Source organism: Pollicipes pollicipes, unplaced genomic scaffold, assembly GCF_011947565.3.
Source record: "Pollicipes pollicipes isolate AB1234 unplaced genomic scaffold, Ppol_2.1 Scaffold_3087;HRSCAF=3621_pilon_pilon_pilon, whole genome shotgun sequence".
NCBI lineage: Eukaryota > Metazoa > Arthropoda > Thecostraca > Pollicipedomorpha > Pollicipedidae > Pollicipes > Pollicipes pollicipes.
In genome coordinates, this window is record NW_023596225.1 from 13331080 (window position 1) to 13348778 (window position 17699).

The following is a 17699-nucleotide window of genomic DNA, read 5'->3' on the forward strand; positions in this document are numbered from 1 at the left end:
CCTGGCAGCCCAGCAGTAAATCGGGCCATCGAATCATGTCAGGTAAATATGAAAACACATTACCTTCGAATTTATAGCAACGAGTATTTAATATTCAGGTATCAATTGATATTTCATGTGCTCACCTTTGAGCACTTACTTATTATTATACCTTGTGCCGTACCACGTTGCATCTTTTTCTGGCTGGTTCATGCGTACTAGCATGCTGGCTGACATGTATTCCGTCACATTTAAGGACTCTGGATATCGGCATAATTACATACACTAAAGAGGCGCAATAACTTTTGTATGATTTAATGCTAAGTTCGTAGCGACGTGTTCTAATATATTCCCTTTCGTTTTCAGATGGTTGACACTCGCCGCTCGTCTGCTCCTAGTTCACATCTCTACTGAGACATCCAGCAGTGCTCTCAAAAACCTCGTCCAGGGCGTGGTCGGCCACTATGTGTCGGCATGGTTCGCCATCCGGCAAAACAGCGGCTGCGACTTCGGCTTACGCAACTTGTTCCGAAGCATCGCGCTGCTCCGCGACCTGCTGCAGCACACATAGGCCACGGTGCAGCCAGTCCTCCGGCGTAACGGGTACTGGGTCCGTCCGGAGCAGCTGATGCTGGACATGGCGTGGGATGCGAACCGCATGGTCCGCGAACAGGCGGTTCCGATCGTCACCCCGCCCGTGAGCAGCAAACCGAGGGTCTCACTCAGCCCAGGGTCTTCATCATCTCAGCGGTAAACTTCGAGGCCGTGAGGTACACCGAACTGATTCCCTGACACGGACCAGTCACGCAGCCTCCACTGCGAGACCTCAGGGACTGAAAGCTGTGGAACAAAGTGCAGGCTCTGCTGGCAATCTTGCCCTATCTGGTTCACCTTAGAAGTGCGACGCAGCGCCGCACTGCCGAGAACGTCTGCGGCTGGAGCTGGAACTTCGGCAAAATGTGGAACCCAGCTGGGAAGATATTTCTGCTACCGTGCGATCTCTGCCAACACGCGTTTGGGGTTTCCAGTCTGTGAGCAGTTGCTGTTTGGGCCGGTGCATCGAATACACAGCCTCGGCAAGGAGCAAGATATGTATGGGATCACCCTACCGCCTCCCCCCCCCCCCCCCCCCTCTTTACGTCCGTGGTACAGGCTGCAGAACTTGCTGTGTGTATTAAGTTGTACACCAGACAATATATTCTGAGTCATAAGCTATACATAGCTTTGTTTGCATCACAAGAGCTGTCTTCGAGAAGTGAAAGTCTAAAGCAATGCAAACCACCACACTCGTACAACGAGTTCATACCCAACAGCTTACAAAGTTTCCGCCAAATGGCAATCAATCGGGCAATGTCTGATCCGCATATTAGATCTTAGATCGGGCATTCTCGTACGACGGCTTAAAGAGCGCTCGGTAGCATCGTTTCTACACGCAAAGGTATTTTGTGTGGCTAGCCGCCCACGGCTTGGTGTTGCATGCGGCGGCGAAGGCCGCCCAGCATGGGGTGACTGCAATGCCGGGCGTCAGTTAACGGTCTTATTTTAATCGACTCACGCCTCACGAATTTAAGTTTTTGGAAATAACTTTTGCTATCCCGTGTACTTTTGGACTCGTGCGCCAAAGAATTTCTTTGTCCCACGCGGTTTTGTTGCTGATGACACACCTTATTGTGCACCCCTGCAACAGAAATGCTAATGCTTCTCTTAGTTTGCCAGCGTTCCGTTGTCATGTTCAAACACAAACGTAAAGGTAGAGGCAGGTATCAATATATCACATCTTTTCAGAGCCAGTAGGCTTAAAGAATGCCACAACAATGTTCTCTGTCAGAATTACAAACCTCGCACGCACACTCTCCATCACATCAAGATCAATACAAGCCACTGGCACACATCACCAGTGATCACACATATTTCAAGCCCCCGATTCACACTCTTTTGTCAAATAGGTGTAATCTCGCACTTGCACAGCTCGCAGAGCCATCAAATTGCAGGTTTTCTCGCAATTTCGCACAGATTTTCAGTCATAACACCGCATTTCACCGTGAGCTGCCTTCAAAACAAAGTCCCAACGGGAGTTCATGGTAATGCGGCTCAAGAGGTTGTACTTGTAGGACACAATGTTTTGTTTAAGATTTTAATTTGAGGTGCATTATGATTGAAATAGTTGGTGAAATATCTATTTGAAGTTATCATAATGTTTCCCTAATTTCATAATGCCTTGCTAATCCATAAACCCGTGCAAGGCTCTGTGCTCCGGTACACAAGGCGCCAACCGAGCTGTCTGTAAGACATACGTCAGTAGAAGAAGAAAAAAACGCCAACGGGAAAAAAAACAGATTTGCCATCGCGTCTTCTTCTGTTAACTTTTGGGGAAGTGCCCGTTTTGGGGGTGCCGTACTTTTTTGCGGACAGTGGCGTTCTTTTTTATAACATTGACCTGTGACCTAGAAATAAGGAAAAATGACCCGCTGACGACGACTGCCGTACAACCAAAAAGTGTTCACGCTTATGTTCGCGACACGCATTCGGCAGCGAAATCTTGCTAACAGCCAATCATCTTCCGCGCATTGTATCATGCGTGCCGCATAGTACGTGCCGAATGTACCAGCGGCCATGCTGTTTTGAAGATAAGCAGAAAGCAGCCTGTAGTATGATCGCGGTCGTATGACCTCTCTATGGCATCATTAACGCCGAGGCAACTTCGAAATAAGGTCCAAATAAACCTCTTGCTGGCGTGTAACTCAGGAACCAGATCGTTTTGGGTGTTAAAAAGGACATGAGCGTGAACTCCAACAAAAGGTCCTCAAGATGGTTATTTCAGCTCAAAACGCTTTATTAATGCACTGTGCTAGAATTGCCGACTTTGGGTTAAAGCAATATCCTATGACGGCGAATTTTCCACTCCTTTTCTCGATATTTTACGTAAGTTTCCCACTCCTGCCGGATATGGTCTAATCGTACTTGCCAAACCCACATTTTCTTTTCTGAGGCTTTCAGATGTCACACAAAAGCAAGCTCACTTTAAACCACCAAGCATAAACAGGGCTCCACAGAACCTGGACACTACGCTACGTCCTGCCTCACCTACATCTGAATAATGTCTATGTATGCATAGAGCAAGGGCGCCAGGTGCCTCCAACTCTAAGAATCCCATCGACCCCAACCGCTTGCACGCATTATGTTTGGTTTGTTTACAAAATGCATCATAATCGGCAGGAGCGTGCCAGATGCAAGGTTTTCACTCATCCCCAATATTTTTGGTCTCGCTACCACACCACGAAAGCAGAGCCTTGTGCAAACACCAGCCAAACCTGATAGAAAATGTTACTCCACGCATATATTTTACCTGAAGAAACTTGACCACTAAATTGCATTACGCTCGAAATGCAGGAGTGAAAAATTCAAGAAATGTGTTCTAAATGAAACTCCCTAGATGAATATCATCATTTGAGCACTCATGTCCACAGATTTTAAGTCAACTCAGCTGATCACAAAATTTTGCAAAAAAAGTATCAGTCTTTATAGTTATTTAATCACTTTTTTTGCCATCATGCGAGTGCGATATCACTTTATTCTTCCTTCCCTTCCCATTGCCTTTAAAGGTACCATCTGTTTTTTTTAAATGTTGCCAATTTCTCTGGAAAATGCTCCAACTCCAAAATTGCACGTCTTTTATACATAAATTGGGTTAGTTCCCCAGCCGCCCAAACATGTTTGGTATGCACGCAAAAGTGAACAATTCACAAGGAATAAAGGAGACAATTTCAAGCATGGAACCGAATTTCACCGCTTGTTAAACCCTCAGCTAGCTGAGCTTTTTTTGCACATGGCAATGTTCGATAATGCTAAAGGTAAGCTTTTCCAGTGTCTACCTCATCAGGCGATCACACTAGGCTACCTTATGCTGCCATCTAAAGCTTTGAGACAGACTTGACGCAGCTAATACGGAAGTGTTTGGTGGCGAATTTCTGTTTTAATCCGCTTAGTTTTGTCATAAGACAAATTATTATGCCACAAGGCGTATAATTGGCTTATTTTGTTCCTTATTCTCGATTATTATATTATTATATTATTCTCGATTAATTGCATCAAATTTCTTGAAGTGTTCCCTCATGGCTGCTTTGACCAGATGTTGTCCATAGTTGTCACATTTTTCTGACTGGCAAATGACTGTACTGTATATATGCACCATACTTTTAACACAGGGATACTCTGAGCTTCATAACAATTATATGAGGCAAATATCAGCATGTGGCATAAAGTCATACCATCCCATTCAGAATGTGAATGCAGCACCTCAAAGTTTGTCATTACATATGAATAAACAAACCTAAATTGATGCCTTTGCTTCAGCTAAGAGGGCAAGGAGCAAAACTGGTATGGTTTTCTAAAAGTTATGTTACTTTTGGAGAACAAATATTGTTTTGTGGAGCACGCCCACTACTGCCCTTCACAGAGGTTAACTATGGCAATCAGAATCAGTTGTTCGAAGTGATTCCAAGTGTTTTGATTTGTGAATTGTCAACTTTGCCTGGCGTCAACAAGCTGACACAAATGAACTGAATGAAAAGACAAGTTGAAACCAGCCAAAAATGAGCTTTATCATGCTTTTATCACAAGTGCTGCTGTCAACAGATAGGTGAGGTGAGTTGAGATGATGTTTAACATATGGGCTACTCGAAGTTTTGTGACGTTGGTTAATGACATGGCGAGTGGGAATAGGAATTGTGCAAGAATCAGTGATTCACAAATGCTGCTGTGATGCAAACAGGTTAGACAGGGTGTGATGAAGTAAAGCCTCTTTAGGGTAGGCATAGGTAGGCTTCTTTCATGGAAATAAGCATTGCTTTTTGTAAGAAACAGTGACAAAATATTTAGTTTCCCTGACCCTATCTTAACAGAAGCCAGAGGCATGTCTGATGTGTTTGACTTGGTGATGGATTGATGTGTAGGGGTTGTTTTTTTTAGTGCTTTATGCCTGTGGAATTTTCCGTTATTGTTTTGTTGCTGAATTCCTTTGCTTTGTTTTGTGTTTAAAAAATCTGGAAAGGGAGTGCAAAGTGCAGCATCAAGTCATTGGTGTTAAAAAGTTTTTGATGCTTATTACACTGTTATCAAATAAGTATGCTTTAATGTGTTCTGTTTCACTTTAATGGCCCAAGATGTTAACAAATAGTTTTGTCAGGTTTAGGACATTACATCCATGCCTACTTGAAATGTATGTCTTTGTTTGCTGAAGTATCTTTAACTAGCCCGAGTTCCATCTTTTGTGAACTCAGTTGTTCACTCTCACACGGTCTTTTTAGATGAGAATTCTTCAAATCTCCAACCTCAAGTTTCAAAGCGATTCTAGCTCACTGCATGTCACGGCTCAGGTCGTCTGTCTGTCCGTAGTTGCCGTATGTCTGTCGCTGTCTGTCTGTCTGTCTTGCCTTTCCGCTCGTATCTGTCTCTCTCTCTCTGTCCTCCTCCTATTATATCTCTCTCTCTCGCATCTACTTCTACTATCGCCTCTCTCTCTCTCTATCTCTTCTCTCTCTTCTCTCTCTTCTCTCTCTCTCTCTCTCTCTCTCTCTCTCTCTCTCTCTCTCTCTCTCTCTCTCTCTCTCTCTCTCTCTCTCTCTCCTCTCTCTCTCTTCTCTCTCTCTCTCTCTCTCTCTCTCTCTCTCTCTCTCTCTCTCTCTCACTCTCTCTCTCTCTCTCTCCCTCTCTCTCTCTCTCTCTAATTCTCTCGCCTCGCCCCTTTCTTCCGCTGCCAGCAGTCGTGAGGTCGGAAGGTGCTGGGTGCAGCGGCCGGTCACACCCCTCCCCATTCGGCTGGGAGCGAGATCGATTCTGCCGCTCGCGAGACGCAGACTGGCTCGCGCTCTGGCGCTTGACCTTGTTTGTACCGACGAGGGCTTGCGCTCTGAGACTACGCGCTACCGGCCGACCGAAAGAAGTGGCCGTGCCTGGAGGCGACCAGCGTGAGCTCGCAACAGCAGTGATAAGATGCGCCGAACGGTTGAGTTGAATGTTGTGGGGGCAAACAGCGGGGATGTTACGCGATGAAAACAAAGAAAATAGATCAGCACAGCTTTGTCGTTTAAACCTGTGTTACAAGCATTGGCCACCACCAACATGGTTTAATGATGTGCCCAAAAATTGCTGCAGCTGATCCTGGTTTTCACCCTATTTCTATTAACTGTTTCAGTTAACATTTGACTGGTTTTGACTTAAACAGGGACAAATTGCTAGCAGCACAATGGTGTGAACTGCACCTGCCTGCCTCTTCTCGTGTCACGGTGACGCGAACGACAAATTGTGAAGTCAGCAATAAACGGCTGCTTGTAGGAAGATGATACGGGAATCAGGGTGCGACGCAAATTTCTATCAACGTGCATCATACAATAAATATAATAGCATTTTGATGTGGGCTTAATCCCTCAGCCCCGTTCCTCGACGGTGAAAAAGGTGATAACCAAACCAGCGAAAGCTAAGGTTAGCTGGCTCGCTATTAACATTGCGTAAGTCAGTGTAGCTCCCCTTGGCCGCCCCCTTCGCTCTGTTTGCTTTTGAATTTCCTCCAGAAGCATTGGAACGATTTTGAATTGCACAAATTACCAAATAAGCCCGAGCCGTATGCATGCGAGCACACGTCGTATCTGTCCATAAATGTTCAAGACACTTGTTATCTACCATAAAGTTATCATCGTTAAAGATCAGGTAAAACCGGCATCAAAATAATAACTGATAGCATGATTGCTTTTCTTTGAATCCTGTTCTCAGTTTATGCACCTTATTCGGGGCTGTGGTTAGCTTGTTAGTTCTAGAAAGCGTGATGAAGTCAGGAGAATTAGGTGAAATATGAAGTAATCCTAGTTAATGTTGCAATAAATTCAGTAACTAATTCCTCCGTCTAAATTAGTTTCCGATATTCCTTTTATTTTCCAGCATGCTGAGATTACATTCATGAGTGCATTGTGCTACGCTGTTCGTCACAAGTCCGTAGTGTCATCTTATGTCATTCGAGGTCAGCGAGGAATGCATCCAACAGTCAAGTGCTGGAAACGGCCGGTAGCTTCCGAATCTGTTTGCGTTAATTTATAGCGATTTTATGATAGATTCTGACTTGTGTTAGATTCCTCATTCGTGAAACCGAACCTGTCAGACGGAATTTGTCCCTGTTCTTTTGTACTCACCTCAACGCAGGGTATTTGTGCCACAACACTCCGTCACGTTTATGCGACACAGCCTCCCCTATTGTGACCCTGCCCCTGTAACTTGACCCCACAGCGTCGCCATGCCTAGTTGGCACCTGTGATACAACTAGTGCCCCTGTCGTCGGTGCAGGCTGTCACGCTGTCAGCGAATTGCCGTACCGATCTTTCCGCGACCCCGTGGTATCCACTAGTGAGGGGATGGCGCCCGGCTGATGGCAGTGTTTTATTGTAGCGTGACGGTCAGTTGCCTTGTGTACCGCGCCGTAACTGGTGCGTTTGTCTTTTGTTTACGGGCGCGAAATGCGTCTATTTATCTTTTGACTATGTACATCTTTACTACATGCACACACACATACACACATACGCACGCACGCACGCACGCACGCACGCACGCACGCACGCACGCACGCACACACACACACGCACGCACGCACGCACGCACGCACGCACGCACGCCGCACCACACACACACACGCACGCACGCACGCACGCACGCACTCACGCACGCACGCACGCACGCACACACACACCACACACACACACACACACACACACACAATATGCACATAATCATAATAACTAATATCATGCACACATATCGACACATAAACCTGAATGCGTACACAGTATCACACCGCCTACATGCACTCATCGTACAGATACCGTTTCCCCATACCGTGTGCATACATTCGCTACACATTTCTGGAAATGTGGTTCAAAATATGTGTATCATGCAAGTGGTGTTGATGGCGACCGAACTAAGCAAAGTGATAAATACTCATGAACGTAAGTTTGGTTGATGCTCATCTTGTCGACATGCGTCTTAAAGGAAATGTTCCACCTCTACATGGGGTTCTGAACCGAAATAACCATCTTGAGGACCTTTTGAAGACCAAAAACCCTCTGGTTCACGAGTAATACCCCTGCAAAAATGCGAAGGGTTATTGCGAAACTTCTTCAAAGTCACCTACACGTTGATGTCGTCATTGAAACATCATAGGATTGACGTTATATTACAGGCTGTTTTCTGCTTATGGTCAAAACAGCGTCGCCGCTGATACATTCGCAAGAGCGGCGATGCGTCACGTAGGATACAATCCACGGAAGATGATTGACTTAGTAAGTTTTCGCTCCTGAATGCGCGTCGCGAACATAAGTGTGAGCACTTTGGGGCTGTGCGGCACCCATCATCAACGGGGAATTTTTCGTGTTTTATAGACCATCGATCAATGTTATTGAAAGAAAACTCCACTGTCTTCAAAAATGTATAGTACAGAAAAAAGAACGGGACTCTCCCGAATGTTATAAAAAAGAAGACGCGCCGGCAAATCTGCCCTTTTCCCCTGCTGGTGAGTTTCTCTTCTTCTTATATTGACGTATTTCTTACAAACAGCCCAGTTGGCGCCTTGTGTACCGGAGCAAAGATCTTTGCACGGGTTTATAGGTTATCAAGGAATTATAAAGCTAGGGAAATATTGCGGTAATTTTGTGCATATTTTACTAAATATTTAACGCTTATTGTAGGACAAATTTAAATCTTGAACAAAAAATTGCGTCTTACAAGTACAACCTCTTAAGTTGTATTACTATGAACCTCCGTTGCAACCTTGTCTTGAAGGGGGCTCACGGTGAAATGCGGTGTTATAACTGAAAACCTGTGCGGAAATTACGAGAAAAGATGCAATTTGATAAAACAACTCGTTACTGCACATGTTTAGTATAACCTCACATGATACAGCTTTGCAAAATTGTCTTTCATTTCAGAATTCTGAAAATATAGTGCTGTATTATTATGGGTGCGCATACGACCGTCTTAACAAATGCTGTATGCGGGCAAGCATTGCTCGTAAGTCATAACTGTCATAGTCACTGCAACTTGTGTGAGCCGCTGGGGGCTGAGAAAGGTGGAGAAGTATTGCTGTCGGTTTCTTGGATAGGACTTGATAATATTCTTATCATAAACCTTGTGTACACCGGCAGCTTCATCACTTCCTTGCACTTCGCCCATCTAAACACAACTACATGCACTTGCCAGCGTTAATGAAGGTCAGCAGGTTTGCAGTATCATTTCACTACATGTAATATTTTATTGTTATACATGTGTCATTGTGTGAACAATATTTTTGAGTGAAGCAGCCTGATTGCTGCAGCATGTTGCATGACTTTGGAATCAGAAGACGTGTTTGCATCTTTGTCACCTACGTTTTGCGGATTCCCAAAGCAGGCTGAGCACTTATTGGCTGTGTGCTTTGCTGAAATCGATTTGTATATATTGTATCAGGTATTTTTGGTCACTCGTACGTCAGATGCGAAGCTAATACAAGAATGCACGCTTGACCCATCTTTTCATGATGGAATTTTTCATGAAAGCAACAGGGATTGCAGTACAAAAACTGCATTTTTGTTAATTATGTCATGCCATAGTACAGCACTGAGGTAGTGCCACGATGACGCTGTTGACCCGTTCCATTACACATACTGCATTGGTTGACTACCCTATGTCAAGTCTATGAGATAACAATAAAGCTTATGATTTATGAACGCTTGGCAACAACTGATTAAGCAACGCCAAAGGACTATCACCAGCGAGAATGCGTTTGCATCACAATGATTATATCAGGGTTAACTAGCAATTGCAAAAATAGCCATGGGCAAGAAAAGCATTATTGGTAGCCCAATCTTATTATTTTTACCCAAAAAATGGCAATGCTTGGCGTTAAATTCACAGCAATGTTACGGATTTATTATTTTTTGCATGCAATTGCATTTTTAGTCACAAATAATAACGAGAGCAACTACTCTGCACATTACATGATATTAATGTCCGGGCTACAGCATTGCAAGCAAGGATAAGTCGACAATGCAATATTGACATCCTCAACAGTCCTTGGCAGGTTTCGGTAAGAGATTCATGACACTAAATGACAGTCTTCACAGCATATCGTGCTTTGATATTAATAATCTGACCTAAAGCTGGCGATTGCTACGTTGTGTATGTCAAATAGCTCACCAAAGCTATTCTTACGGCCAGTGCGAAGGCAAAAAGTCGCCAAACAAGCCATTTACTAATCCGCCACCCAACACAGCGCCCGCGACGAGAATGGCCGATTGGCGTCAGCTTTCGTGCGTTTCGAGGTATTCTTTAGGTCTGGCTGCCAGATGCCGCCAGGTACTGTTGTCGGCACAAAAGATTTCATGGCGCCATCAAACAATGACGTAATGGGGTGCATTTTTACAAACTTTAAAATTTGGCTACCTAGGGTCGTTTTCGAAATTTGAAAGCTTGCCAATAGATACAAGTAAGCTTTTCCCATCATACCCGATATCTATCTCAATGCCTTGAATTGTTAACATTCCCAATAAGAATGCTCCTTATGGTGACGCGAGAAAAAGATAAAGCGGAGCACCCAACCTGTTGCCGCAGGTTTAATGTGACCCGTCGTTAGTGTGTGTCCAGCATGTTTTTTAAATATACGGATCATTTATGAAAAAGAAATGAGTCCGTATCTTAGTTACGGAAATAACCTTTTCGTTGTGGTAACCTGCAATCTTTACCCAATATGCTCAATCGTCTTTCCACTGAGTGGCGTTTCGGCAGATTTTCCCTTGAATCATAAAAACGTGTCGTTTCCATGAAATGTGCCTCGCTAAAAATATTTATAAGACAAAGTACGGCCCCGCTGACTACCTCTCTTGACTAAGAACCGATTTTGACCTACGAGAAAACTGGAAAGAAATCGAACCCATCCTGACTCAATGAACATTGGGTTGATTCCACAGTCTGTTCTTACTTAAACCGAACTTAAACATATACACAACATACATATTAATAATCAATCATAGTTATATATGTGTACATATATATATATATATATATATATATATATAATATATATATATATATATATATATATATATATAGATATATATAATCATATAGCTCAATCAATCATATCATGACTCAATCAATCAATATAATCAATCATATAATCAACATATATAATCAATCATAGTTATATATGTGTACTATATATATATATATATAATATATATATATATATATATATATATATATATATATATGTACACATATATAACTATGATTGATTACTTAATATGTATGTTGTGTATATGTTTTAGTTCGGTTTAAGTAAGAACAGACTGTGGAATCAACCCAATGTTCATTGAGTCAGGATGGGTTCGATTTCTTTCCAGTTTTCTCGTAGGTCAAAATCGGTTCTTAGTCAAGAGAGGTAGTCAGCGGGGCCGTACTTTGTCTTATAAATATTTTTAGCGAGGCACATTTCATGGAAACGACACGTTTTTATGATTCAAAGGAAAATCTGCCGAAACGCCACTCAGTGGAAAGACGATTGAGCATATTGGGTAAAGATTGCAGGTTACCACAACGAAAAGGTTATTTCCGTAACTAAGATACGGACTCATTTCTTTTTCATAAATGATCCGTATATTTAAAAAACATGCTGGACACACTAACGACGGGTCACATTAAACCTGCGGCAACAGGTTGGGTGCTCCGCTTTATCTTTTTCTCGCGTCACCATAAGGAGCATTCTTATTGGGAATGTTAACGTACACGTACACGTATATATATATATGTGTGATGACATATGACACGTACACGTATATATATATATATATATATATATATATATATATATATATATGGGTGTGTATAATGGCTTTTTTAGTGCCGCTTTATGCGACAACTTTTAGTCGACGTCTAATGCTCGCATACACATGTTGGCTTGCAGTTCGGTGTCATCTTTATTTTTACAAATATCATTTTCGTTGAAGCTACCAAACTCGGTGCAAAGCGTATCACCACGATCGCCATATCTGTAACCGAATTACACTCGTCACGTGCTACGTATCGTCCTGATTGTTTTGCCGCAGGCGGTGGTGGGCAGACACTAGAATAACGGACTTGCTGTTGAATACCGTGACGAAGACTGAGACGTGCACGACTATATACAATACAACACGGCGCATGCCTTCCAATCGCTGGCCTAAAATGCTCAAAAAACGATGTCGGCAAAAAACCATGCCGAGAGCGGCGGCACGCAGCTCGTCAGCGCACTCCTCCCCGCCGTTCGAGATCAGTCGCTGCCCGGGCCGAGGGAACGGCGTGCAGCCTGTTAGCGCAGTCCTCTCTGCCGTTCGAGATCAGTCGCTGCCCCGGGCAGAGGGAACGGCTGCGGAACGCAGGGCGTCCATGGGCCTAGATAAGCTAGTGTTGACGGTGGAGGGCTGGCCGAGAGGCGTACCAAAACAGCGCACCACTCGGCAAACAAGGCGGTAAAGCGAGCAGCCCAGGGGCAGCCGACGTGTTTACCCGTCGCCGCCAATCGTCCGCATCGGGGTCGGGCCAGATCGGGCCCGACAGAGGAGGTCTGGCCAGGGGCGCGGCCAGCAGACCGGGTCAGAGGGGACGACCAGCGCTGGCCGCCGGCAGCCGGACTTCTCGCTCACACCACAAAATTGACTAGAAGAGTTGAGCTTGACAGTCCGGCGGACGTGGCGTCCCACTTTGTCTTCCCTAAGCTTGTAACGCATCCCTGATACTACTGCGTGGACCGTTTAGACCACTCGCCATTGTTTTGTAGGCGCTGTGTTATTTAGGGAGACGCTGCGACCGTGCCTAACACGGCGACTGCCGTTTCACGCCCCGTGCCAAGGCGCCCGTGCCACAGCATGAGACGGGCTAATCCAAGTGAGAAATAAGTTGTTCAGAGGTCACCCGAGTACGCTGTAACAGCTCTGGGATCGCCCCAAGACAGAGCGCGCGTGCGGCGTGGCAAGCGCGCCGGCAGAGCAGTGCTCCCCATGGTAGCATCTCTAACTTTCACTAAACTTGCACTAAACTGAGTAACGCGATCACGGGGCACTCTTTCGACGCGCATGTTTTTTTCGCGCAGCTTCTGTTTGTAACAGAAAGAAAACCCGGAATCGCTTTGAACTGGTCATCAAACATGCTTTTGGACCAGACGGTCCCTTCCTATCCTTGAGGAATTGACTCTGCTGGTCGCTTGCAGAGGAGTTCTGATTAGTGCTGCTTTAGGGCGCGCCAACATCCTGGTTTATTTGGACACGTACAGTTTCTTTCAATCGATCGTTTCAGATGTATAGATAAGGTATCATGGCCGATAGGTCCCACCATTTCTGTAAGCTACATCAAATAGTGGTTTGGCAGCGATTTATTTCGGCCGCGAAGTGACAGCAACAGATCAATTTCCTGCCAGAGGGTAGCCGTCTGCATACGATAACCCCGAGGGCCAGGCCCGGCAACAATCGGCCCATTGTTTGGGACAGCACAATGGAGAGAGAAAGGCCTGTTTGCTTACATCACTGAAGTTTTTCTCGCACATCTTGGCAGCTGCTCGTCAAAGAAACTTGATTTCCTGCCCCGACTCCACATTGATCACAAATAGAGCTTCCACAAGGCAACACTGCCAAGCTTAGCATAGTGGAACGAAATAGCCATTTGGTGGTGCCTCTTTCCTCTCACCAAGCCTTCTTATTCTCAAACATGCCAGTATGTGGTTTAGGATGTTTCGCTGGCACCGAGCACGTGAATGAGCACGAGCACGTGAGTGGCGGCCAGTCAGGCGCAGGGGCCCATTGTAATGTAGTCAGCTGGTGACGCCTCAGTCAGAGTTGACTTTCAAGCGTCGTGTCCGCAGCAATGGCTGAAAACATGGGCTTTAATATACGCAGCGTAATATACGCAACATATACTGCATCCTCTCCTTTCCTCACATGACGCCTCGCGCAATGAGTGGAGCACTTGCGGCTCCGGGCCAGGCCACGGGGCGGGGGAGGGTGTCAGACCGACAACAATGGTCTGGTCACGTGGTGTCCGGCGCCGGCCAAGGATAGGTGACTACAAGAACCGTACATCATACCCTGTTCTTACGTCGACTTCAAGTTTTTAGCCATCCTGATCACACTGGAACCAAGTTCCAATACCTGGTTTTGAAAAAGAGATGAAAGGGATTCCCCTCTCTACAAACGAGATAGTGACAGCAGCCGGCAGTGAAGTTAACAGCATAAGGAGCAAGCCCGAAATATTTGCGTCTCGAATGGTTCGCCTGTGAGAGCGTGCCTTAAGTTCTCCGATCAGAAAGCAAACCAGCCACAAAGTCCAAGAGCAACAGTTTTATAAAATAAACGTTGGAAGCGACCGAGCGGGATTTCGGGCGGCGAACGCTGCCGCCTGTACTGCCGCTCCCTATCCCTGGCATCCGGCCCAACTGTGGAGCTCGTCCCGGCCCGGAAATGGCAGGCTAGTCGGGGCGCTCGGTCAAGGAAGTTTCTAGTAAATTGGCCATACGTCATCAGCGCTTGGCTGGTTTCGAATTCGTTCTGGTAAACGCATCGCGAAGTTTGATTAAAAGGGGATTTGGAGCAGCTCTTCAGAACACGTGGTTCACACGCCGTAATTGGCATAGGAAATTGAGATAATTGGCGAATGAGACCCGGTGGATTTAAACTGAAGACTGATACAATTGCGTTGACACTAGTTTATATTTTGAATTACTCATTATGTGCGGAAACCCGTTGAAAAGTTCAGTTTATTCCATCTCCAGGGAGTCACTCTAGACCAAATTTTGGGCGCTATGCTTGGTCACATGCCATCTCAGGCTATTGCTTATTTAATAATTAGTTTACTATACTCAGCTCATGTTTGACTGAAATGGGAGATCATCGCCACGGAAGAATCAAGAGAAAAAGATTGTCGGTAAGGAAGGAGCGGAGAAAATAGGTCATGCTACACAAACCAAAAAGATCGGACTGGGTAAATATCTGATGCGTTATCATGTTAAGCGAATGGCGAATGGCCAATGCTCAATGAGTTATGTAATTTACCAGAAATGATCAGCAAATAGTTCAGATTGAACTGCAGCAGGTTATCATCTCAGGCCATTGGCAACAACTAAAACATTGCTGTTTCGGGCTCTGTCCTCAGCCGTAACGCCACGGCGCCAAAACGCCAAAATACCTAACTCAAAAGCGATATTTTAATAGACCTTACATATATTTTCGGCCTTCTGCATAGTTAAGAGTTTCAGTCGATAGATCTCCATCACATAATTTTTGCCGAGTTATGTTTCATCTGCACGGATGCTACCTATGTCATGAGGCGCACGGCCTGCGCGGAGCCCGGAGCCGGTGGTCCGCCTCCTACGAGAGGCTTCTAAATGATAGCGGACTTACTTGGTTTTTAAGTGGCCTGTTGACCCGTCTCGCCCTCGCCGATGTTTCCGGACAGCAAATACACAATATCCGGATGAAAGCCCTGGAACGCACACAGAGAGACACACGGTTAGACCTCAGACAGCGGAGGGGGGGGGGGGGGGGCATGCATCAGCATCCGGATGGAAGTCCTAAGAAGCACAAAGACAAGACACAACTGTACATACTACTGCGACGACGGGCCGCGAAAGCATCTCACGCTTATTTCACCGTTTGCATTGTCAAAGAAGGCGGACGTCGCAGAAACGGAGTCCATATATGAGACGCGAGGGGTTTGAGTTACCGCGCATCTCGAGCCGATATGAGTCCTTCCTGTCTTACTCAACGCGTCGGCTCTCCCCGACAATGACGAAAAAATTGCTGGGATAAAACAAACAGAGGTTTCGACTACTTTAGTGGCGGTGTCAAAGATCAAGCCGCGAGATACGCCCAGCAGAAAAATAAATTAATTGCAAAGTAAAGTGTGAATAGAGTTTGCACCATATCGATCTGAATTGGCACATACCGATCTGAACGCGTGATAAAGAATGGATTGCGTGAAAACGTGACAAAGCAAGAAGCGGGATTCAGTAAAAAGGAAAGACACCTCCGGCCTTTAAAGATTTTCAATAATTATAATGGCGCTGTAGAAATAAAATGGCCTTAGTTCACATTAAAAATAACCGGCAGAGCATAATATTTTTATCTTTAAAATACCATTCTTATCAATTTTCCACGCTCAACAATACCTGCTAGCACGGCGAATACGTCTTTTTGTACTAGGTCCTCGCAGCGTTACTATTATTGGGATTGTAACACGTGGGATAAGGCTGTTCGCATGTCAGCCTCGGAAACACCAGTGCCCCGGATGTGACAATTAGCGCGAGGTACTGCAAGGTATTGGCACTTGTATCGTTAGCTGCCACACGTGTGATCTGTATTTCACGACGCGTTAGACTTCATAGTGCGTGGAAAGAAAGCCGACACTGCCAGGAGCTGAATTAGAACTGTTTCTTATGGGTGGTTCCTTGAAAAAGCGTTGACGCACGGCTAGAAGTCTATGGCAGCTTAATAATCCAACCGTCTTACCTTGAACGGCAGTCGCTAGGACAGGATTGACGTCATAATATGCGCATCGTTACCAAAGTATCGGAGAAAAAGGTCACATAAATCTGGCTATTTTCCATAACCACGGGGAAAACAATTTTTTCGCATCGTTGGGAAAATATAAATGACAAGGTGAAGCGTTACCATTTCCTCTTAATTCAGCTTCAGCATATTTCTGGATGGCCACGCTCCAAGGTGACTAATACTGCATTCTTACCATGTTCAGGGAGTGTTGCGTCAAATATTGAAGTTAAATGTAAAGTCTCACAACACTTATCCTCAATGCAAATTTCCCTATTGTACAGCATACCGCGCCTGGCTCCACGCCATGCGTTTCCGTAAATGCTGAGCACTGATATTCGAGCAGTCCGACTATATCACACAGGGCCGGCACTCGCAAACCATTGGCGTCGTGGCGCCACAGCCCAAACTGGCACGCAGATGCCGGCTCCGCATTCCTCGGCGCGCCCCGTGATGGGCCATATATCACGCCCGTTCTGCATGAGGCGGCGCCATTTGGCGGGCCGGCTCGTTGGAGCGGTCGGTCGTCGTTATCCTGCCGTGCCGAGCGGCAGGCGGCCGGTCCTCGCACAGGCGCCAGCCATCGATCAGGCCCACCCGTCCTGCCGACCGCTGCCGCCGCTGCCCTCCCCATCAGGGCCACCCGTCCTGCCGACCGCTGCCGCCGCTGCCCTCCCCATCAGGCCCACCCGTCCTGCCGACCGCTGCCGCCGCTGCCCTCTCGATCGGGCCCATCGGTCCTGCCGCGCCTGCCGACCGCTGCGCCGATGCCCCCCCCCCCCCCCCCATCAGGCCCACCCGTCCTGCCGACCGTTGGCGCCGCTGCCTTCTCGATCGGGCCCATCGGTCCTGCCGACCGCTGCCGCCGCTGCCCCCCCCCCCCCCATCAGGGCCCACCCGTCCTGCCGACCGCTGCCGCCGCTGCCCTCTCGATCGGGCCCATCGTCCTGCCGACCGCTGCCGCCGCTGCCCTCCGATCGGGCCCATCGGTCCTGCCGACCGCTGCCGCCGCTGCCCTCCCCATCAGGCCCACCCGTCCTGCCGACCGCTGCCGCCGCTGCCCTCTCGATCGGGCCCATCGGTCCTGCCGACCGCTGCCGCCGCTGCCCTCTCGATCGGGCCCATCGGTCCTGC

General features: G+C 46.5%; 1 protein-coding gene across 1 annotated transcript in view; it reads right to left on the bottom strand.

The window, feature by feature from the left end:
* The window catches only part of LOC119089673 (dopamine receptor 2), a 92587-nt gene that overhangs the window by 15668 nt on the left and 59220 nt on the right, over positions 1-17699 (bottom strand). Inside the window, exon 2 of the mRNA XM_037212467.1 lies at positions 15420-15501. Within this exon, the coding sequence (XP_037068362.1) occupies positions 15420-15501 (82 nt within the window). The remainder of the gene's footprint in view (positions 1-15419; positions 15502-17699) is intronic.